Here is a 23,643-nt window from a genome sequence, read left to right as displayed (position 1 = left end):
GCTGAAGATAAGTCATATGCATTGATGATTACAAAATCCCTATTTACCTGTCAAGTATGATAGGTACAAAAGAAAGTGCTAAGTAAATCCTAGTAATAGCACATTAATTTTTCATAGGGCGTCTTAGGGAAGCATAGGGAAGCACCATACTTCTCTTAGGTGTTTTCATTAATATCTGACTCTTCATGCCTTCATTTGTGGTTTTCTTGGCAAAGGTACTGGAATGATCTTCCATATTCTCCTCCAGTTCTTTTACAGATGAAGAAACTGAAGCAAACAGGGTTAAGTAACAGGATAACACAGTTAAATGCATGTCCGAGGCCAGATTTAAACTTGGTTTGATGAACCTTTCTGATTTCAATCCCAGCTTTCTATCCACTTTATCACCTATCACCTTTCTACTAATTAATAATTTAAATATCTTGCTCCTTAGGTTTTTAGTGTATGTTTATTTGACAACATACACTTCCAAATTATAGTCATCAACACAATCATAGAGATTTGAGGATTTTGTTGTTTTGTTTTTCTTTGACTATTCTAAAAGTTATGTAGCTGATGACATTTTCTTGTGGAAGTAAATTGGTCAGAATAGATCCCAGAACCCATCGAGACCTGGGAGGAATCTTCAAGGTCATCTTAATCCAGTCCTTTTATTTAACAGATGAGGAAATTGAGATCCAGAAAAGGCATGTGATTTGCCTAAGATCCCGCAGGTAGTGAGTATCATAGCCTGGATTTGAACTCAGTTTCTGCGACTTCAAGTTCTGACCTCTTTTCAGTGATACTGCATGCAATACCTGATTGCATGTTGGCGAATGATCCATCAACTTTTTTTACTGAACTGTATTATTCCTACCTTGGACATATAACTAAGATCTTTTGGTTTTCCCTTAAATATACTACACTCCTGGTTGGATGTTGGAAGAAAAACTGGGATTTCACTTCCAAATAGATTTAATGTTTTATGTTATATTGAGAAAGTGTAGCAGCCTCACATTCAGTGCCTAACCTTTGACCTGATGGAGCATCTTTACTTGCTGGGACTGTACTGATCAGATCTTTTTTGGGGGTGGATATTATTTAGATGGAGCACCGACACAGGAAGAAAGACACCCCTGTACAGGCAAGCAGCCACCACCTCTTCGTGCAGATGAAGAGTTTGATGTGCTCCAACTTAGGTGAAGAGCTGGAAGTCATCTTCTCACTTTTTGATAGCAAAGAGAACCGACCAATCAGGTAATCTGTGTGGCATCTTCATAAGACTTTTTAAAAATTTTACTTTTATTTTTAATAGTATAATGGTAAATGCATTTTAATGTCAGACTTTCAAAGTAAAACATGACATAGCAATGTTTTGTTGAAGATTTTGTGTAGTTAATTTTTAGAGAACCAAATATTGCAAAATCCTGTTGGTGTCTTATTCTTTATAAAAGAATTGGAGTGTGTGTTTATGTGTGTGTATGTGTTCCAAATTTGTACTTTACATAATCTTTGTTATTTCTGAGTATTGATTACTATCTCTTTATACTGAATGCTAAATTCTTGGAAATATTGTCTTGTAATATAGAGCTTTCAAATGAACTATATTTTAAATATTAGTACTTTTAAAAATCTTTATGTTTTATATTCTTGGAATTCAGTCTCTTTTGCAAGTGTTTTGAGTCCTGCTTGCACTGTGTAGTTTATTCTCTTTGTAGGAATGCTGTTGTTATTTTTGTGACCAAATCATTTCATTTCTAGCAGCTACAAAAAATTCCTTCATTATTGGGCAAAAGGCCATTTTTCCCTTTTAAAAAAATCAACAATCTTAAAAAATTGAATTCAAAATTAAAAAATAGTGATTTAAACTATAGCTTAACAGTTGGTCCTTTAAAAGCTTGTAATCTATGAAAGAAAATTTGCATCATCCTTTACTAAAGAAAAAAAAGACATTTTTGCTCATACACATTAACTGCTAAAATATGAAAGTGTTTGAAAACTTCATTCACAAGACATTAAAAAGAACAAAATCTGAATTTAGTTACATTTACGAAATAGGACCTCTTTTGTATTATTTCATAATGAACTTTGAGGTAAAGGATAGAAAAAGTGAAATTAATTTTTAGTTTCTTCCCATTATGCAAAATACTTGCTTTTAACAAGCACCTAGGGTAATCTCTTGAAGAACTTTTTAATTAGGTTAATTCAGTTTAGTGAACAAACATTTATTTTGTGTCTGTTGGGTGCATGGTATACAAAATTAAATAAAACAAAACAGGAAAAGAAATATTCCTTTGCTCTCAAGGAGCTTAGGTTCTACAAGGTCAATATGACATTCATTACTCATAATTCAATATAAACTGAAGAATCATTGATTGAATAACTCTTTATTTGAAAGACATTTGGTTTCAGTTTCTAAAATCAGGGATGATTAAATTTTTTCCTGTTTTAGTTTTAGTCTCTCATTTTTGTCTTTTCCTCATGATCCAAATAGTGTTTTTATCTCTTTCCAATACTCTGTATCAGACCAATTTTAGTGGAGAGATCTACTCCTTCTTCTCAGTTTAATCTGTCATCTTCCTGGCCTCTTTTTACATTCCCAGATGGCCAGTGCCTTCATGTTATTTGTCTCTCCAATATCTCCCCTTGCCTACCTTCATATTTTCCCTCCACTCTCTGGAAAGAATTTGATAAATCCCTTCATAATAGCTTGAAAGTGACCTGATATATTTTAGGATCATAAGTTGAAAACTTATTACTGTGTACAATGTTCATCTGGTTCTGCTCACTTTGCATCAGTTTCTATAATTCCAATTTTTTCTGAAAATATCCTGTTAGCCTTTTCACCAGGAATGTTTCTTGACTCACTGCCTATTTGAGCCCGAAATTTAAACATTATACTCCTGTACATTGATCATGATGATCTTTACACCTGAATTCCTTTTTTATGTCTTTGTGTATTTAATTTCAACAATGCTTTAAAGTCCACATTAAATGCAATTTCTTCCAAGAAGACTAAGTCAGTTCCCCCATTAATAATGATCTTCCCTCCCATAGATCTTATGTAGTACTTTTTTTAGAGTTCTTATGTATTATGTAAGTGTTATTTTCTATTTTGTTGACTTCTATTATGTATGACAATATAGATTATATATCTTATTCTTCCTTTACATGCTGACCTTTGTAAAATGTACATCATGTCTTATTAAAATTTAGTAGCACGCCTGGCACACTGCTTTCAGTAGTTGTTGGTTAGTCATTTTCAGTCATGTTCAACTTCATGTGATCCCATTTGGAATTTTCTTTTTTTTTAAATCCTTCCCTTTCATCTTGTAATCAATACTGTGTATTGGTTCCAAGGCAGAAGAGTGGTAAAGGTTAGCCAATGGGGGTTAAGTTACTTGCCCAGGGTCACACAGCTGGGAAGTGTCTGATGCCAGATTTGAACCTAGGACCTCCCTTATCTAGGCCTGGCTTTCAATCCACTGAACTTACCCAGCTTCCCCCCATTTGGAATTTTCTTGACAAAGATATAGGAATGGTTGGCTGTTTCCTTCTCCGGCTAATTTTACAAGTGAGGAAACTGAGGCAAACAGGTTTAAGTGACTTCCTCAGGGTCACACAGTAAGTGTCTGCAGCCAGATTTGAACTTGAGAAGATGAATTTTTTCCTCTCCAGGCCTGACACTCTATTCAATGTGTCATCTAGCTGTCTCTTCTGATTCTTTGGAACATTATAATAATAAACCTACATAACAAAATATTTCTATATTTTAGGCTACAGACTACTTATTTCATCCTTTTTTTCTAGCAACTACAGTTGAGCCATATTTCTTGTAACCTGCATCTACAAAGTTTGTTTTTTAAATCCCAAAGCAAGAAAAAAAATATTAAGGAATATAGCATTACACAGTAGAGGGAGATCTTCCCCTTGGTTTAGGCAGTGTGTTCACATTTTTCCTATTTATTATCTATTAAGTCACGTCAGTCAATAGTCAATGAATATTTAATGACTACTATGTACCAGCACTGTGTCAAGTGCTAGAGTTGCAAAGAAAGGCAAAAACCAGTCTCTGCTTTCAAGAATTAATAGTATTATAGGTGAGACAACACGCAAATAATTATGTACAAAGTATAGACAGGTATATTGGGTAGCTGAGGGAAGACATTAGCATAAATAGTCTGGAAAGACATTCTAAAGAAGGTGACATTTTATTTGTATTTTTTAAAAAACCTTATCTTCTATCATAAAATTGATACTAAGTGTTGGTTCCAAAGCAGAAAAATAGTAAGTACTAAGCAATTGAGGGTAAGTGATTTGCTCACATCTAGGAAGTGTCTGAAGCCACATTTGAACCCAGGACCTCCCATCTCTCGACTGAGCCACATACGTGCCCCAAAAGTTGATATTTATTAAAAGAAAGACCAAGACCAAAGAAGAATGAGAAAAGGTCACTAGATTGGTGATTAAGAAATCCTCTATAACTTTGTATAGAATTGTTTGATTGAATGATAAAGTTGGAAAAAGAGGAAAGGTAATGTAGGTCTTGGTTGTGGATGACCTTCTTAGGGAAATTCACCACAGAAAATAAGAGATATCATTGATAGTCAGTGAAGATGGATGAATCAAGTGAGAGTTTTCTGAGGATGGGGCAGTTTATGGGCAATAGAGAAGCTCCCAATAAGACCAGTAGACAAGGAAAAACTGAATATACGTGAGAGTTGAGATGTTAGAAGGGGCAATCTGCCACAGTAAATGGAATGGAATATGTGCCTAAATAAGAAGAGCTACATCTTCATGTGAAATGGGTTGAAGGATGAGAGTTACAGAATGTATCTCAGTGATATGAGATAAGATATAGAGAGGAAGAGAGAATTTATGGAGAATAGCTTCAATTTTTTTCAATGAATTAGAATGCAAGATTCTTAGCTGAGAGGGTGGTGTGAAAGTGTGGTGAGGATAAATTAGGGAGGTTTAAGAAGAGGGGATGGATGAAAAAAAATGGAAAAGCCACTGTGGAAGATAAGATTAGAGTCCATTAGTTAGATATGATGAGATCTCCTTGTCATAGTGAGTACCCAGCTGAGATTATGTAAAACAAATTTATAGTTCATCTAGTTGGTACGGTTTATTGATTTTGTGCAGCTTGTTTCAGCAGCACATAAATAGAGGTGAAGGCAGTTAATTCTGAATCTTGGAAAGGGTCTTTAAAGAAGAGGACAACGTAGAATTAAACTTGTTCACTATAGGATCAATCTTAGGAAGAGAGCATAAACAGTGTAGAAGTGCAGTCCTTGGAAAGAGTAGAAAGGTGAAGGGTTAGAAAGGATAGTGAGGCTGAAAAAAAGATTTGGGGTTACATGGTCAAAGATGTGGAATGACAACAGGTTGTGATGACATAAAGTCTAGTTTTAGAATTAATGAAGCAGATGAAGTGATGCATTTGTGGGAGATGGCAGGATCAAGGATATGACCATCTATGTTTTTAGTTGAACTGGAGTGGCGGAGTAGGTTCTGATGGGAAATGAGTAAAATTGAGGAACTCGTATGTTTAGAGGTTTAACAGAACATCAGCATTTATGTTTAAATGCCAATACTATGAGGGCAATATATTTGAGAAGGAGAAGTAGTGAGTCAGGCACAGAACTCATTTGGGAAAAAAAGAAAGTATCTTATAGGTCACTAGAGAAAGACTATTGAAACTTTGATTGGGTGCTTGATATGAATTGAGTAAATGTCAAAGGAAGGCAAGTTCCTGAGTTGTATGGGTAAAGGGTGTATGTGCAGGTGGCAAGGGGCTGGGGAGATGAAGTATTTGATCCCCCAAACCCCTAATTCAACCATTGGTTCAGGTGAAAGTGCAACTTGTGCTGGAAAGGGAGGCTACGTCATCAGATCTCAGTGAGAGGCAGAGGATGGAAAGAATGAGAAAAAAGATTTCAGGTGAAAGTATGCCAATAACATTTATTTAGCACCTATTATATTGGTTTGTATGACCTTAGATATGTCATCTAACCATTTTTTAACTTTATTTCTTCATCCATAAAATGAGTGAGTTGGACTGAATTCTCTTTCTCTAGAATTTTGGCTCGATGTTGCATCAGATAAGAGTGCTGGACATGCACTTTAAATAGACAGTTTCAAATATGACTCAGGACACTTATTTCTTGTGTGAACCTGTACAAGTCATAATCTCTACCTCTTTTAGTTTCTTCTTCTATGAAACAAGTATAATAAAAGTACCTACATCCCAATATTGTGGTCAGGTGGGAAGAAAAATAATATTTGGAAAGTGTTTTGTTTGCCTTAAATATAAATGTTTGTTGTCGATGTCAATGCCATCAATTAATTACTGCTGGTTTCCAAGACCCAACTTTAAATCTTACCTTCTTCAAATGGCCTTTCCCCCCCAACTCCTGCCTTTCCAGTGCCTTCCCTCTATGATTTCCATCTCATTACTGCCTAAGTATCTTACATGTTTATAATTATTTGCTTGTTTCCTCTCTTATTAAAATCTGAAGGCAAAGATCATTTGTTTGCCTTTTTTGTAATCCCCATATTTAACACGATGCCTAGTATATTAGAGATACTTAAATACAATTTTGTTATTATTGATAATGATCAGTGGTGACCCTATGATTCCCCCAGTTCCCTTGAGTTCCTATAATTTTTCTGATTGATTTTTTAAATTTGTCACCTACTAGAATATTTGTTGTTGTTGTTTTCCCTATTCCCATCATCCCTCCCACCTGGAAAATATAAATTCTTCAATGTAATGCATTTTTCCCTATAGTAAAACTTCAGGTCAGTTTTAATGGAGTTCATCTGCAGAATTACTGGAGGGAACCTTGTGGTACATGCTCTGTTTCTTACTTCTACCCTACACTTAAGCTCTTAATAATGTTCAGAAATGAGTATTGAGACTGACTAAAGATAATCTCCAACCTTGGGACCTCTGGAGCTTGTGGTGGATGCCTATTACAATTTATTACAATTTTAGGATTAAGATATTTCCTGAGATATCTTACTGTCAGCAAAATTCTTTCTTAGTCTTCTTTTAAAATCTACCTTCCTCAGCCAATTCTGAAGCAACTTGACCCCAAGGTTGGCTGAAAGTCCAATTGCATAGCCATACTGATAAGATAAACTCTTTTGGCAAAAAAATAGATTTTGTGTTGGTGGGGAGGAACCCTGAGAATGATTAGAAAATTTTCAAAAAATTCATCTCTGGGAAATAGTTTAATTAGCATACAGTTTACTAAAGTAGATCATTTTAAAAGTGATTTTGCTTTTTGTGAGTCAAAAAGAAATGGAGTTGTAATGGAGACCCCAGGGAGCTAACTCCGTGAATCTAGTCCAAAGTTGAATCTATCATTTGAGCCTCATCAGCCTCTTTATTTTTCATCAGTCAGTAGAGGAATTCCTGAATCACCATCTCTTTTTTCCCATAGGACTTTTTGTATGTATGTTTGTCCCAGATATAAATATATGTGTGGATATGGATATGTATATAGATATAGTGACACAGATATATCAATTCATCAATAAACATTTATTAAGTATCTACTTTGTGTCAGGTACTGTACTATGTGAAAGGGATGCTCCCCCCAAAAGGGCAAAAGACAATCCATGTCTTGAAGTGGCTTATTATATATGTGTGTGTGTATATTGTACATATGCATACACATATAAATTTAATATGTGCTGATATACACATAAACCATTTCAAGTGCCTCCTGCATGTTATATATTTGTATATTTTAATGGCACTGTAAATAGAGCCCCAGGATGTCAGGAAGATTCATCTTCTACGTTTAAATCCAGCCTCAGCCACTTAATGACTGTGTTATTCAGGGCAAGTAATTTAACTCTGTTTACCTCAGTTTTCTCACCTAAAAATGATTTGGAAAATAAAATGATACACCTTTCCAGTATCTTTGCCAAGAAAACCTCAAATGGAATCAAGAAGAGTAGGAGATGATGAAAAATGACTGAACAAGAAACAAAATATTGTATGACAGAATTGCATGCAGGTCTGAAATATAATAGAAAAGGGCCAAGCTTGGAATTGAGGAGTGGATTTAATTCCTGCTTCACATACTAGCCATATAACTTTAGGCAAATTAACTACTCTCAGTCCGTTTTTTTATAATAAAAATGAGAGGATTGCACTTGATGGCCTATAATGTCCTTTCTAGCTCTAAATCTACAATCCTATGTTCTTGATTTCAGAGTCTTGATAGAGCAGAGGTTATAATAGATCAATGTTTTTTAGTGTTTTACAGTTGACAAAGACTTTTCCTCACAACTTTATGGCTTGTTATTTTCTTTCTTAATAGATGGTGCAGATAGCATCCTGTATTTCTTGGGCTGACTTCTCATATGGACTCTTAAGCCATGGAATCATATCAGTGCTTGATAAAATCTTATTGATTTTTCTGAACTTAAAATCTGTCATTACAAAATTTTGCATATATCTATGTCTGCCTTTTTCCTTTTTAAATAAGCCTTAAATGTTAAACACAAGTTGCTATTTTTGTCTTCTTATCCATTGGGAATGCTATGATGGAATGTGCTTCTTCCCTCAGTTTCCATTATATCTATTTCAGCAACTGACTTTTTTACTAGTTAGATTTAGTTCATTTCTTATTCTTCCTTTTGACTTAAAGAAAAGTCCAGGATTTAGCATCTACTCTTCTTTTAACCTAAAGAGAACTCCAGGTAATTTTTGGAAACATTGATCAGATTTAGTGCTTGAACAGATATTAGAGTCCTTAAAATCCAACTACCTTATTTTATATCTAGGGAAACAAGGCATGGAGAGACTAAATGACTTGCCTAGAGTTGTTCATTGTTTTCAATCATGTCTGACACTTTTTTGATGCCATTTGGGGTTTTCTTAGTAAAGACATTGGTGTGAATTACCATTTCTTTCTCCAGCTCATTTTACAGAGGAGAAACTGAGTCAATCATGGCTAAATGGATTTCCACGGGGTGGCTAGATTTGAACTTAGGTCTTTCTGATTCCAGATCTGGTGCCCAATGCACTGTTTTCCTCAGCTGGCCAGGGTTACCTGCCTAGTAAATACATGAGTCAGGATCCAAGTCCCTCATCACTAGTATAATCATACCTCCATGACAGTTTTGTGATCTGGTTCTAGTACCCCAATCCATTTCTTTCTTCTGGTTGATATTTAAGCCAAATGCCACTTTTCTTTCATGCTCCATTGGTCCTCACCTAAATCTTATCCTTTTGTTTATGAATTTCCTCAAGAAAGTGTATCTTTTTTATATGCAATACTCTTCCAGCATCCCATTTATCTCATCTCTTCCTTTAAAATAGATTCAGTCATTCTATTGCTCCATTTCAGCCATGTCACATTTTACTATGTCTCATGGATACTTGACTTCAATTTATGTCTTTGAATTGAGATTGAGTTCACTTTGTTCATTGGGCATGTTTTCTACATTTGCGTATGAATAATAATTTGAGTACTCTGGGATTATAATATCCTGCATTTCTCTCAGGATTTGGCTGATGGCAAATTACCAAGTTTGTCTACTTCTATTTATTCCGTTTTTTAAGTTTGGACCCTTTGGTTTCCATGCTTTGTGGTTTCACACACACACATACACACACACACACACACACACACACACACACACACACATTTGAGTATGTGTGTGGATGTATGTATTAAAAAACAATTTTTTCTTCCCATTCTATTTTCAATTTAAACTCATTGTTGATGCTTCTATTTTTTGGCATTATAAATTTTGAATGTGTTTCGCCTTTAATTCTGGGTGAGTACAAATAAATTGGTATATTAATTCTTATCTCTGTTGTGGTGATGCACCTTATTTAATCTTCAGCTGAATACAACTTCAAGCTGACTAATGTGGCCACATAAAAATAACATGGTTCACTGACTGAAGCCATCCTTTGTAAGTTTCATTACCTATCTTTACTTTTGTGTGCTAAAGCTTCATTAATTAAAGTCATAAATTTGCCTGACAAATAATTCACTTGTGTATTTCATTGTTTATCAGAGAGTGCACTGAATACTATTTAAATTTCACCAATAGAAAGCCCTTAAAAGCTTCAGTCCAAGAACTTTTAACATCAGTATAGTTTTTAATATATAGGGTGATTATTTTAAATTCACTGAAACTGAAAATAGTCTTCTAAACTGAATTCTTTTCTTCTGTGGCATGCACATTGATTGCTTAGTGTAAAGTAGCTCATGCATGTTATATTGTTTGCATTGTTTTACTTTAGTGAAGAGCAGCTAGGCATCATTCTGGAAAAATAGATCAAGAATTAAACACAACTTAAAGTTCACTTACTAATCATGAGTTTTCTGATGCTATTATTCTCCATTTTCTCCATTTAAACTTTTTTTCTTTTTTCTTGAAATGCTTCATTAACATATTAAATTCACATTTCCAAAAATCCCTTTCCTTTTGAAGTTCCATACTAAGACATCTTTTCTCTAATCCTGCTTCCTCAGTGAATATAGCCCTTCTGGGTTTAAATCCTGCCTATGATGCTTCCAACATGGTATTGAGGAAATCATTTAAATTTTATGGTCTCAGTTTCCTAATTTGTAAAATGAGGAGATTGGATCAAAGATGGACTCTGAGGTCTCTTCCAATTCTTAATCTATAATCTTGTGAGATCTTTGAATATTCCATCTAGAGTAGAAAGACATCAATAGGTCCTTTGACACATAAGTAAATGCTTTTTCATTCAATCATGAATTCTAAGGGTCATTCCATTTTTAAAAAATTACCTGAAAAAAATTAAAAAAATATAAGTAATAAATAAATGAAATAACCTGTTCTAATTTTTGTTCAGACTGCATTTCTGTCATGAATAAACCATTTTCCTTCTGCTTCCTTAATGATAGTTTGTTTAATTAGGGCTAGAGCAGTGAGGGAGACATTGCTCATTTTGAACTCTAGGGTTGGCACTCAGGAAATTGATGCTTCTCATACTCTTAAACCTTAAACTTTATCAATATCCTTTATTTCCATGCATCCCTCCCTCAACACAAAATCATATCTTAGATTATCTTCATCCCTAATCCCCTTTCCACAACAGAAGGAAGTGCATTTCATCATCTGTTCTCCTGGATCATGATAAGTCATCACCAACAATCAGAGTTCAATTGCCCTTCAGCATTGTTTTCATTTACTAATATTATCGTAGTTATAGAATTTCCTGGTCTCTTGATTATACTTACTTTGCATATTATATTCAGTCATTTTTCAGTTTTGTCCAACTCTTTGTAATCCCATTTGGGCTTTTCTTGGCAAAGATTCTGTAGTAGTTTGCTACTTCATCGGTAGCTCATTTTATAGATGAAGAAACTAAAGCCAACAAGGTTAAATGACTTGCCCAAGGTCACAGAGTCAATAAATGTCTGAGGACAGCTTTGAACTCAGGAAGATGAGTTTTCTTGACTCCAGGCCTAGCCCTTTATCCAATGTACCACTTAGATGCCCACATTACTTCGCATTATTTCCTATAAATAATCCTGTCTTTTTGTCATAATATTTTATCATATTTGTATGACAAGTTTTTTCTAGTTATTCACAAGCCAGAGAACAATTTCTTGTTCACAGTTTTTTACTACCAAGTAAATGATGCTATGGATATTTTATAATGATCTTAACATTCTTCTCTCTCCCTCAACTGCCTCCTACCCATTACCTCATTACCTTGTAAGTCTATGATATATAAGGATTATATACATATATACAGGATATTAAAAATTCTTAGCAGAGTTTTAAACTATTAAAGTTTTTGGGATACATTCCCTTTGTAAAACACAGGTATCCTTTCTACTTGAATACTTTATCTTGGTTTTGTTGTATCTATGTTCATCATAAGAAATTAAATGGGAATTTAGAGGGAGTTTTGTGGAATCTTTGACTGGCACTCAAAGACCAGCTGATGACACAGAAAACATTTAGAAACTGTATAGCCTATGACCAAATATTTAACCCAAATTTTATGATAAGGTACTTTAAACAACTTATGAAAGAAAAAAGAATTATACTTATTCTCTAGTACCAAAATATTTTACACCAGTTTTCCAGATTGCTTGCTCACTGTGTCCCTATCCCATGTGAAGTGGAAAGAATATCTATAAAAGCTCCTTGAGAGCAAAGATTTTGTTCCATCTTTCTTTGTATCTCCAGTGTTCATTCATATACCAAATAAGAAGTGATAGTAATTGGTTTGCTCCTTTACCCTACAGACCTTTATTGCACTAGATATTCTTCTAATACTTTCAAAACTATTGCTTGTCAGTATGTCATAGGATTTTAGATTTATCTAACTCAATTCCCCTTCTCCATTCTCAGCCCACAAGATTTTTCTCTTTTGGTAGCTGTATGTAGTTATCAAATATTTTAAGGTGTTTTAGATAGAGACTTAACTTCTACATGTTTTCTAAATTCTGTTAACTATCTGAAGAAACCTGCTAAAGAAAAGATGTACTAGAAAATTTGGGGATTGTTTATTTATCCCAGACCTGTGGAAATATGAATATTCACTTGTGTATATTACATAGCACAAAACAAAGTTAAGATAGCAAAGGGACTGCCTTTTAATTCTCTGTGCACTATGCAAGGATTTCTCATTTCATACATCATTTACAACTTATTGTAGTGTGATCCTACAAATTCAGCATGGATATTTTACATAACTTAGGGATATTTATTATTATTTTGTAAGTTAAGCATATTTGATAGGAAACTGATTTTTATTGCAATATCTTAGAAGACTAATAGAAAATTCAGTTCTTTTTCCCCCCTTCAAAATAAAAAGGAAGGGTGGAGAGAAAACTGGTCAGACATGATGTTGAGAACATATTTCTAGTTGAGAACATAAATAAATGAAGACAGTGTTAAGGGATTCTTCTGTGAACTTGGCAATATGTGCTCCTCTCCACAGAGCATTTCCTGCTTTGTCTAGACAAACTTGGTATGGATTTCATTTGGGGTAGCTGTATATCAGTGACCCACAATGACCCTCCCTCAGTTTTCTCCTTACAGGGAATATTGCATTTCTCATTCCTCCTCTGTCCTGTCATTTGCATGAAAATCAGAATATTTGTCATTGAAGAATTAACCTACTTTTGCAGTTTCTGCCTGATTTAAGTCACCAATCTCAGTCACATAGAAATTAATTGCTTCAGAGATACTAGTAATGTCATTGAAGAGTATGGTGATTTTAAATGAGAAATAGATCAGTGGATGGACTGAATTCTTAAGGAGCAAAGATTGTGGGATCCTTTATATACATAAGAGAACCAAGCTAAAAATGAATAATAAGATATTCTTTCTATCACATATAAAGAGCATACTTATCTGATTTTGCTAGGTTTTCAGCATTTGTATAAGCTAGAAATTCATGGTAGAGGAAATTAGAACACTCATGGAGAAGTAGCGGTCAGACTTGTAACTTTCTGTTCCCCAGAGCATTAAAAAACTATTTTCCTTTACAGAGTGTAATTTTTTAGAATAAAAACCACCTGGATTATTCTTCCCCTTATTACCAGTGCTTTATTTAAAGGGACAGGTAGATTGATGCTTACTTTGCAGTTCAGTTTTGATCTACAATCATTTAATAGCCCTAAGCCAGAATATGAGTGTAAGGTGGGCAAGGATTTGGGATTATCATAAAGTCCAAAACTAGACCTGTGACTAGACAAAGGGGCCACCCTGGTAAAGAAACTTCACTTTAGAAATGCATATCAAGCACATCAATATGATTTTTAATGCTCTCCCTCTCCACCCAGCTACTGGAACTTTCTTATAATTCCTTCATTACCTTGAATATCTTTTGTATGTAATTAGTATATGTTAACATTTATATATAAAACTATATATGGTCCATATAATGTATATAATTAGTATATAGATTATATGACATGCCCAGAGGCACAGAGCCAATATGAATCAGAAAGCTGGTCTTGCAGTCAGGTCTTCTGCCTTAGGTTAGCTTTCTTTAGACATATAGTTAGCTAGAAGGAAACTAGATTTATAGCTAGAAGAAACCATTTCTGACTTTTTTCTATCTTTCCACATGTATTTTCCATGTGTTTGGGATTTCCACATATGTATTTTACACATATTTGATGGACACATTTTTGGCTGCATCATATATTTTGCTTCACATATACTACATATTAATTACTCCAAATTCCTTGTTAGAGAAAAGTAAGACCATGCTTTATGTTTATTCAGCAATTTACCTCGATTAGGAATACTGTTCTATACTACATAAACATAAAGTAGTATTTTGACCCATTTAGATTGATTTCAAATTAATAACTATCTTATATGAAGTCTTAATTTTTCAAATTTTAATTCCAAATGCTTCCCTATTAAATGCTGCAAAATAATAAATTCTTATTCCCAGAACAATCTCGAGTATTTGAATGATTAAAGTAATTATCTTTGTAGTCAAACATGTGTATCATATTAGCTCTTCGTAATGGAAAGATATGCTATAGGAACTTTATAACTTTTTTGTTATTTACTTTATCCTCATTTGGGCCATCTTTATCCTTGATCTTTTCAGAAACCTCATTCACAGACCAAGAATACAATTTAGTACTTTGTTATTTGCTAGATTTATTTTTTAAACTTTAGTTGAAAGGTTCCCTGTTACTGCTGCTATCCTTAATAAGGATTCACTGCTACAAAGGTCAAAATGATTACTGTCTGTAGATCAGAATGATTACTGTATCTGGAAATGTCAAAGATGCAGTGTTTGCAATGATCACATTATGTAAATTTTCCAAGGACAGCCATTCATATAATCTTACTATTTTAAGGTTTATTGTTGCATGATTGTTTCTCCTGGCCAAATTCTACTGTTATCTAATTTAGGTTTTAAAACTGTATACTCCTTTTTCTCCTTTAAAAGTAGAATTTATGTAAATATACTTTATAAGGTTGTTTATATATATCGAGTGTTTTTTAATTTTTGCAACCAGGTTCAGTATATTTTTTCTTGTTATTGTGCAAAATTTTATAAAAGCTTTAGAGGCAGTTTTAAACTGTAAAATTTAAGATGAAAGATTTTTAGGCATCCTCTATAATAAATAGTACTTGGAACAATAGTAATATTTTCAAATTTGTTTTTGAATTATATTTGGGAAGAAATTTCTCAGAGCTCTCATGTCTACAACTCAGATATTTTCCTATCCCCCTTTTCTCAAGTTAATCATTCACTTGTTTTAAAAACTATTTTCTTTTTCTGTAAGCACTAACTTAATTATCTGGTTTAATAGAAAATCAGAAGCATAGATAATCTAGTCTTACCCCATAACGCACCCCTATCCCTCAGAAGTGGATTATTTTTTCCAAATAACTTTTTGATTAAGTTAATAATTGCATTTCTTTAGCATAAGTGGTAAGTGATAAGTAGTCTCCTTCCCACTATCTCCCCCTAAAAATCCTCAACCACAACAAAACCCAACCCAAATAAAGATAGCCTAGGGAAATCAATTAGGGATTAAAATGGATCAGCTGAATTTACTTTTATGTTTACAATTTACTTTTACTTTTAATTTAGATTTTAATTTACTATGCTAACATTTCCTATAAAATTTACCTTATGTTAAATCCTTCAATGGAATAAATAGTATTCAAAGAAATCATTAGGTAAAAGTTTGTTATTGTTGTTCAGTCATATGAATTTTGATACTGATTTGTAAGAAGATTCAAACAAGGGCTACTCTTTTGGTGATGGTCTGTGGAAAAGAGAAGAGTCTCTCAATTTTCTTTGAAATGAGAACACAGACAATGTTCCTTCAAGTTTAAGAATAGAAACTAAAGCCAGTGTTCCTCAGATACCACCCTTCTTAGCAAATAAAAGAACCTTGTTTTGGTCCTCCCCCATTCCTGGAATATATTTCCTTTTTGCCTCCTCCTCCTTCAGTCCTTTTCAACATTTAAGATGAAGTCTTTGTAGAGACTTCACCATTTTATAACCATCTAATTGCTAGTGCCTCCCTTTTCAATAGTCTTTGGATTAAACTACTGTTACTACCACTCAAATATATTTGTAAATTTATTACCTTTATATTATGCAATGTATGTTTTGGCATGTACATTTTCTTTCCTATTGAAATGCAAGCTCATTATAAATAGAGATCATTTTTTCTTTGTATTCATATTTGCAATGCCTTGTACACTGTCTGGCACATAGTGTTTACCAAATACTTGTAGATGGATTGATTGATTAATAACCATAATTACAAATATCTGCTTGAGAACAGATTTTCATGAAATGCCCAATAGAGGCTGTCATTTGTCACTTTTGCTGTGTACTTGTCCTCAGGTATGGAAAAGAATGATTTTCTCAATAATCTGTGATTGTCCCTTATTTTACTATTCTCATCTTACAGCAATCACATTTGTCTTCCTTCTGTCTCCTACCCAGCATACTACCAGTTCTTATGATGATGATTTCCTTAACATGGGAAGATCATATTAATGAATCATTCAATTTTGAAAGTTAAGTAGTAAAATGAACAATCATAAAAGTGCCTATATCGAAGATAATGTTTCCCAGGGATTAGTTGACCCACTTATCCATCAACAATAATATTTTATGTAATCATTGTTACCTTATAGTACTTCTCCATAGAGTAGCCTTACTGATCCTAAATCCCTTCCTATTCCTTTAGACTTTTTGAAAAAAAAATTATTTATTCTTTCAGATTCCATGTCAATATAATTTTTAATTATTGTTTTCTGACATTTTTGCAATCTACGTTCTCTCTCTCCCTCTCTACTCAACCAGAAGAAAGAAATGGATCAGGGTACTAGAACCAGATCACAAAGCTGTTGTGGAGGTATGATTATATTAGTGATAAGGGACTTAGATCCTGATTCATGTATTTACTAGGCATGTAACCCTGAGCAGCTAAGTAACACAATGCATAGAGCATCAGATCTGGAGTCAGGAAGACCTAAGTTCAAATCCAGCCACAGACAATTACTAGCTATGTGACCCTGGGGAAATCCATTTAGCCATGATTGACTCAGTTTCTCCTCTGTAAAATGAGCTGGAGAAAGAAATGGTGATTCACACCAATGATCTAGGCATACTAGCTTTGGGAATAATTAACATCCACATTTCCAAGGGGATCAATTGTTCTCTAGTAACTGCTACTTAAAAACCAGATTCTCACTTGGTTATGTCATCCTCTTCTTGAAGTCTGTCTCATCAGCCCATCATAGTCTCATACTCCTTACAATGTGCCTACAGGAAACAAGCAGTTGAGAAGGGGCAGGTTGATCAAATGTAATTATATCTTTGGTGAATTTGAGTTGTGCCTCTAGGAGCTGCTTTTATTTTATAGATTAGGACACTGAGATCCATAGAAATTAATGACTATACTAAGTGACACTTAATTAGTAAGTTCAAGAATATATGTGGAACCCAAGTCAGTGTACATCCAGCCCTTTGCCTTACTCGATGTTGTTTTGAGATTTATCCCTTTGTGTGAGTGAGTGTCCACATTGTTGAAATAATGCATCTTTTAAGTTATAAAATGTTTGTGGGTAGCATAGAATCAGAGATGTCTTAGGATGAGGCATCTTGGCTTTGTTTTTCCATTCTATCTATGGCCTTGTTGTCAGTCATGTGTTTTCTATGTGTCACCACTCTAATATAAATGATTTTGAAATACAGTAATTCTTTCCCCCTCCCCCTGAAACCATTTGCTGATTAGTTTTGATGTTACTGCAACTAAAAGAGAAAATAATAAATTGCTGTAACAATTTTAAGGCACCAGATGAATGACAATGATTTTTATAGCTCACTCAGGTTGAAGAACCAGATACTCCCAAAACTGTTACGCTCCTAAAACTGGTAAAATTAAGAATTATTTTCTTTTCTGTTATACAATTTGCTAAGCAAGGATAGTTAATTTATAATGTTTGGAAATGATTTGCCATATTTCTCTACATATGAGCTATCGACTCTTATATCTACATTCATTTTCCATTTGAGCTATGTTGGGCTAAGGGATTTATTATTTGTTATGGTTTAATATATATTGATATTATTTCTGCCACAGAATATGATGTAATTCAATAAGAAAAGCAGATTCAGATTTGCATTCCAAATCACAGCAGGGAAATCTGTCTAGACTCCTGGAATTAAAGTCATGATATTGATTCCACTTTAAAACTCTTTTTAAAAATAGAATAGGTTGGTGTGATCTTGCTTGGCAAGGTCATTGGCAAACCCATGGCTTTGTGACATATTAATCTTTCAGTGCAGGAGATGAATAATTTCAAATTCCAGAATTGTCTGTTGATCCACATATATTAATATCAGAAGGAGAAGCCTTCATTATGCCAGTCTGGTGTGTTAGAAGATAGGCAAATAAGAAATTGTTTCACATGTTTTGATAGTACCAATCACCAATGCTCTCTAAGAAATGTAAAACTTCATATATTGCCTTTGACCATTTTGCTTGGGCTGCATTCTTAATGAATAAGTGTTGTAGATCTGTGACTGGCAGCTAAGAAGGAATGAGGAAAGTACTCCTAACCCTCAGGAGCATTTGTTAATTGAAATCAAGTTTTAGATCTTTTCAGATAAGCTTTTTATGTTCCTTTTGGTGAAAACAGATCTTTCTTTTCCAGTTTCATTTCTAATTTGATGTCTTGGAAGAAACTCTATAGAGTACATTTTCAATCCATGTTTAGCAGCCTTTAAAAAGAAATGTGCCCAGGCTGGAATTTTCTTTGTTGGGAAATAAGATGGAAAAAAGGTCTTTGAAAGTGTTACTATTGTGACCCTCCCTTCTCTTCCATGGCTTCTGGAGAGAAGCAAACTTACTTTGTACTTCTCCACCCCTATATGATACAGTTTATAGGGGGCTAGTGGGCTCTATGTCTATGGGGACGGGGATGCTGGGGATTTTAGATATGCATGCTAGCTGCTAATTCAAAATGTAAGAGAACCAACAGCAGATAATCTGCCTTCTTGTCTTAGAGTGGCAATGTCTAGTTAAAATCCAAATAATCTATCCAATTCAGTGTCTCTTTAAATATCTATATATTTATCTACTGAGATAGCTTTAGGACTTGGAGTCAGGAAAGCTTAAATTTGAATCCCACCTTAGTCACTTATTAGCTATGTGACCTGGGAAGATCATTTAACTTAAATGTGGTTCCTTCTCTGTGAAAGGGGAACAATAATATTACCTATATCCTAAGGTTGTTGTGAGGATCAAATAAATGAACACATGTAAGCCTTAGAGCACTGTATAAGTTCCAGCTGTGTTGTTATTATAATTATACTATATAAATTATATTAATGCATTATTACATTATATATTTTTAATTTTACTTGATGACTATAGTCATATATATGTATATATACATATATATATACACACACACACATACACATACACACACACACATACTCATGTGTATTTATGTCTCCTAGGTCTATGATTTCATCAGTGTAGGGAGCTGTGGGTGAGATGCTTCCCTGCTGATTGTCACCCACTTTGCAGCTTAGTTATTTGCAGCAGAGTTACTTGACTAGGGGCATGAAGGGATTAAATGACTTACTCAGGTCTCCACTGCCTGTGTGTGAAACAAGACCAGCTCTCTAACCACTCAGTCACACTGCACCTCTCACTCAAATGTTTAAAGGAGAAATGGAAATATGGATACAGTATTTCTTTACTTCTCCAAATATTTATTTATTCTGTTTAGCTTTTAGGTTATACTTTAAAACTATAATAACTCCTTTACCTTATAGTAGGCTATTTTTTTAATCACTTTCCAGATTACCAAGGCTTGAAATGAGAAGACAATAACTTTCTTCTACAATGAAGAAAAATGCAATCTTTGTTCTTCAATTATGTCAAATTTAAATAGGGTGTGATGAATTTAGCTTGGCAACATCATTCTGTTTCTATCAGGGACAGTGCTTCTTGTGTGGCATGACAGTTCTTTCATCTTAGGAGGATGTAATCTAAGACTTCAAATTTCATTTTGGTATCCTTAGAGTCATTTTTCTTTTCATTTTCTCTTCTTTCCCCCCTTCTCTTTCTCTTCCTCTTCATTCCACTTCACCACCAACCCACCCTAACAAATAACAAATATATAAATTGTACTGCATAAAAAGGCATGTATTCGTTGCTTCTTCCTTGAAAAGAAGAGCACATGAAAAGATGAAATAAGACTAAAATGTCCTTAAAATTGCCCATAAAATATGAAAATGGTTTGTGTGATGATGCTTATCTAACCCATATTGAATTGCTTAGCAGCACCAGGAAGGGGGAGGGAATAAAGGAGGGGGACAATTTGAATCATATAACTTCAGAAAACTTATGTGGAAATTTGTTTTTACATATAATTGGCTAAAAGCATAAAATATTTTTTAAAGTCCTCATAAAATTTTGGACTGTTTTGGGGGTGGGGAACTACAAACATTCTAAATCTGCCATAAATATATATATCCGTATATTGAAGTTTTAGAGATTTTCATGTAGCTCTACTTGCAAATTTATTAAGCATCTACTATGTACAAAACACTATTCAAGCATAAACAAAATGTTTATACTCTTTCCCTGCACTCATGGTGCTTATAGTCTAATAGGGAAATAGAACATATGCACAAATAGCTTTGCTTCAAAATGATAAAAATGTGTGAGGAGACTAAAAGAAATGTCAAATGAGAGAATAGATAATGACCTCTCTCTCATCTTGAATAGCTTATCATGCCCAAACTCCTAGAGACAGACTTCTAAACAACACAGAGACTTGAAAGCATCTTGTTAATTCCCTGAACTTCTTTTCCCTGTGAATTCCTTGGACTGAAATTGTAGTGACATAGTTCACACTTTGTGATGACTGCATGGTGTCTGAATGCTGACTGGGAGCTCACTGCCTGAAGCAGCCACTTTATAGCTTCCATTATACATACTAACTTATTGAAATTTATTTAGGGATTGAAGTTAGAGGTAGCTGGCATATTAACTCTTCTTGAGCTTTTTATGAATTTTAATTTTTTTGGACACATCCAATATGTATTAATGTAGGAAAAATTATTTTAAACTTACCTTTTCTTTGAAGGATATGATCTGCTTCCTTAGTGCATTGGTAATTATGTCAAACATTAATCATGCATTAAAGAAAAATATATGCAAGTTTCAAAGACTGATTAGATAATTATTTCTAAATTAAGTAGGTAAAGATAATTTCAGGATACCACCTATCTAATTCATCCTGCTCACTGCTGCCACATTAATTTTTTCTAAAGCACAGCCTTGAAACTATCACCTGCTCCTGCTTGGAAACATTTCATGGATCTCCATTATATCCATAATAAAGTCCAAACTCAATAGCCTGGCTTATTATAGCTCCTCACAATCTGACTCTAACTTATTCCCCCAACCTTTTCTCCCTTTAAACCCTATAGGAACACAGCTCTGCATTAATTGGGTTTTTTTCCCTTATTCCCTGAACATGCATTCATTCTTGCCTTCCCTTCCTTGACGCTTTTTTATTTCATTCCCCTTACCCAAAAAGTCCACTTCCATTTTAGTTTTTCCAACTTACTCTTCTTTAAAGTCCTGGTGAAAATACAGAATACATCTGAAAGGAATTCCCTCAACCACCACCTTTTGATCCCTTCAAGTCTTCTCAGATTCATTACATACTCTTTTCCACAGTCACTGGATAAGAGGTATAGCTATTCCTGAATAAAGTTCATTAATTGTACTTTGTTTGCACCTGATCATATCTCCTTCTAACTTCTTTAAGATATTTGGCTCACAGTTTCCTTTTCTCATGCATCTTCAGTCTATTCTGCTCCACTGTGAAGGAGCTTGAATAGAATCATTAAGGGCTCTCTCTAGTGTACTTATAAATATGGGAAATTCATCCAAATATTGAGAAAAAAACAATCCCTCCCTGGACTCTTTAGGTCATCCAATTACTGGTTAATTCTTGACTGTCTCTCCCTTTTTGTGAGCCATTTAGAAAAGTATTATCTACAACCAATACCATAAATAGTGAGCACTTCACAACCAGTTGGTCTTTCCTTGACTCCTTGGGTTTTTTTTTTTTTGCTTTTCACTTTTAAAAGGTATTTAGTACTTTAAAAATGATATATTTAGTAACCATGACCAAAATTTTTTAATTAAACAGATAAAAATTGGCCACAACCACAGACTCCATATTGTTTACAATTTGTTTAAAAATGGGTAAATTATATATGTATGCTTGATATATATATATATATATATATATACATATGTGTATATAAACATCTGTTTTTTAATTCCCTTTGGATTTGCTTTACTTGGATACTTTTTTTCTTGAATTTGTAACTTTTAAAAACTGTAATCATAGTATGTATTATTCTTATTTTCTATTCTTTTCTTCACAGATTTCCTTTATTTTCTTTATATTTCCAATATTTGTCATTTCTAATAACATAATACCTTCCATCCTTGACCCTTTGTGATCTGGCTTCTACACCCAGAATCCTACTAATTTTCTGTCTCAAAGATCAAAGAATTAGTCATCCCTGGAGCCAATAATCTCCCCCTCCCCCAATCCCTAGTCTTTGTCCTCCTCCACTTCTCCATAGTATTTAGCACTATTGATTAAGTTTCTTTTTTAATGCAGTCTCCTGATTTGGCTTCAGAGAGGCTACATTCTTTTGGATTCTTTTCCTAACTTTTAAAATATCCCTTCCTTATTCCTCTGAGTTTTGGGAGCCTCTTTCCAACATCTTAACTCAATAGCTTTCCAAAGTTCTGTTTCTGACCTTCTGTTCTCTTTTGATATTTCCAGTCTTGATGAGTTTGACTATTCCTCTCCATGGAATTCTGAACCCTTCATTATCTGGCCTTTTTTTGGATCAATCTACTCCAATTATTCTTTGCTTTATCAAGACTGGTTTATATCTCTCAAATTTGTTTCATACATTTATTCTGTTTATTTCTGATGTCCAGGAAGTTTTCCTTTTTCCTCTTCACCTATTGAATTTTTAGTCAACATTTATATTAGAAGTCAAACTTGTTTGCAATACTTCCCACATCACATTCATATAACTGGGAAATATTTAACAAAATACATAGAATAGAATGCAGATAATGCTTGTATGTGGTTTTCTAAGTCAACAAAGTGCACAGGGCGCTTTATTTATGGTTTAATGGCACATGCCTAATCTGTATTAGTCATCTCATACCATCTCTTCATACATAAACTATTCAAACATTTAGATACTCTGTGCAAGATAATCTGGGGCAAAACTTGGAAGTGGAAGAAAAAAAAATCTGTCTTTTCCCTTTATATGCTTCTCATTCCCAGCTGTTCAGCAGATCCTTCTGGCTATATTCATCATCATTCCTCCATCTCCATTATTGTGATCTCACCTGGACTTGCCAAATAATTAGCATTACCTTTCTGACTTCCTTCCATCTCCACTTCTGTTTTAAAAATTACTCTAGGGACCTAGTTTTCTGTAATAACTTTATAGATATCTACCTTTTGTAGGTGTATAACTTTATAGATTCTTAGTGATGGCAACTCGATGGATAGAGTGCTGGGTCTGATATCAGGAAGACTCAACTTCTGAGTTCAGCCACTTAG

The 23,643-nt window shown here is 33.9% G+C and overlaps 1 protein-coding gene across 9 annotated transcripts in view; it reads left to right on the top strand.

Moving 5' to 3' along the window:
- The window catches only part of DOCK4 (dedicator of cytokinesis 4), a 553,335-nt gene that overhangs the window by 253,715 nt on the left and 275,977 nt on the right, over positions 1-23,643 (top strand). For all 9 annotated transcript variants that reach the window (XM_007504147.3, XM_056799554.1, XM_001366207.5 and 6 more), the window contains one exon: positions 1,085-1,236. In XM_007504147.3, coding sequence (XP_007504209.1) covers positions 1,085-1,236 — 152 coding nt within the window. The remainder of the gene's footprint in view (positions 1-1,084; positions 1,237-23,643) is intronic.

The sequence above is a fragment of the Monodelphis domestica genome, chromosome 5 (assembly GCF_027887165.1).
Source record: "Monodelphis domestica isolate mMonDom1 chromosome 5, mMonDom1.pri, whole genome shotgun sequence".
Taxonomy (NCBI): domain Eukaryota; kingdom Metazoa; phylum Chordata; class Mammalia; order Didelphimorphia; family Didelphidae; genus Monodelphis; species Monodelphis domestica.
The sequence above is the reverse complement of the archived record's forward strand: the minus strand, read 5'-3'. Positions and strand labels throughout refer to the sequence as shown.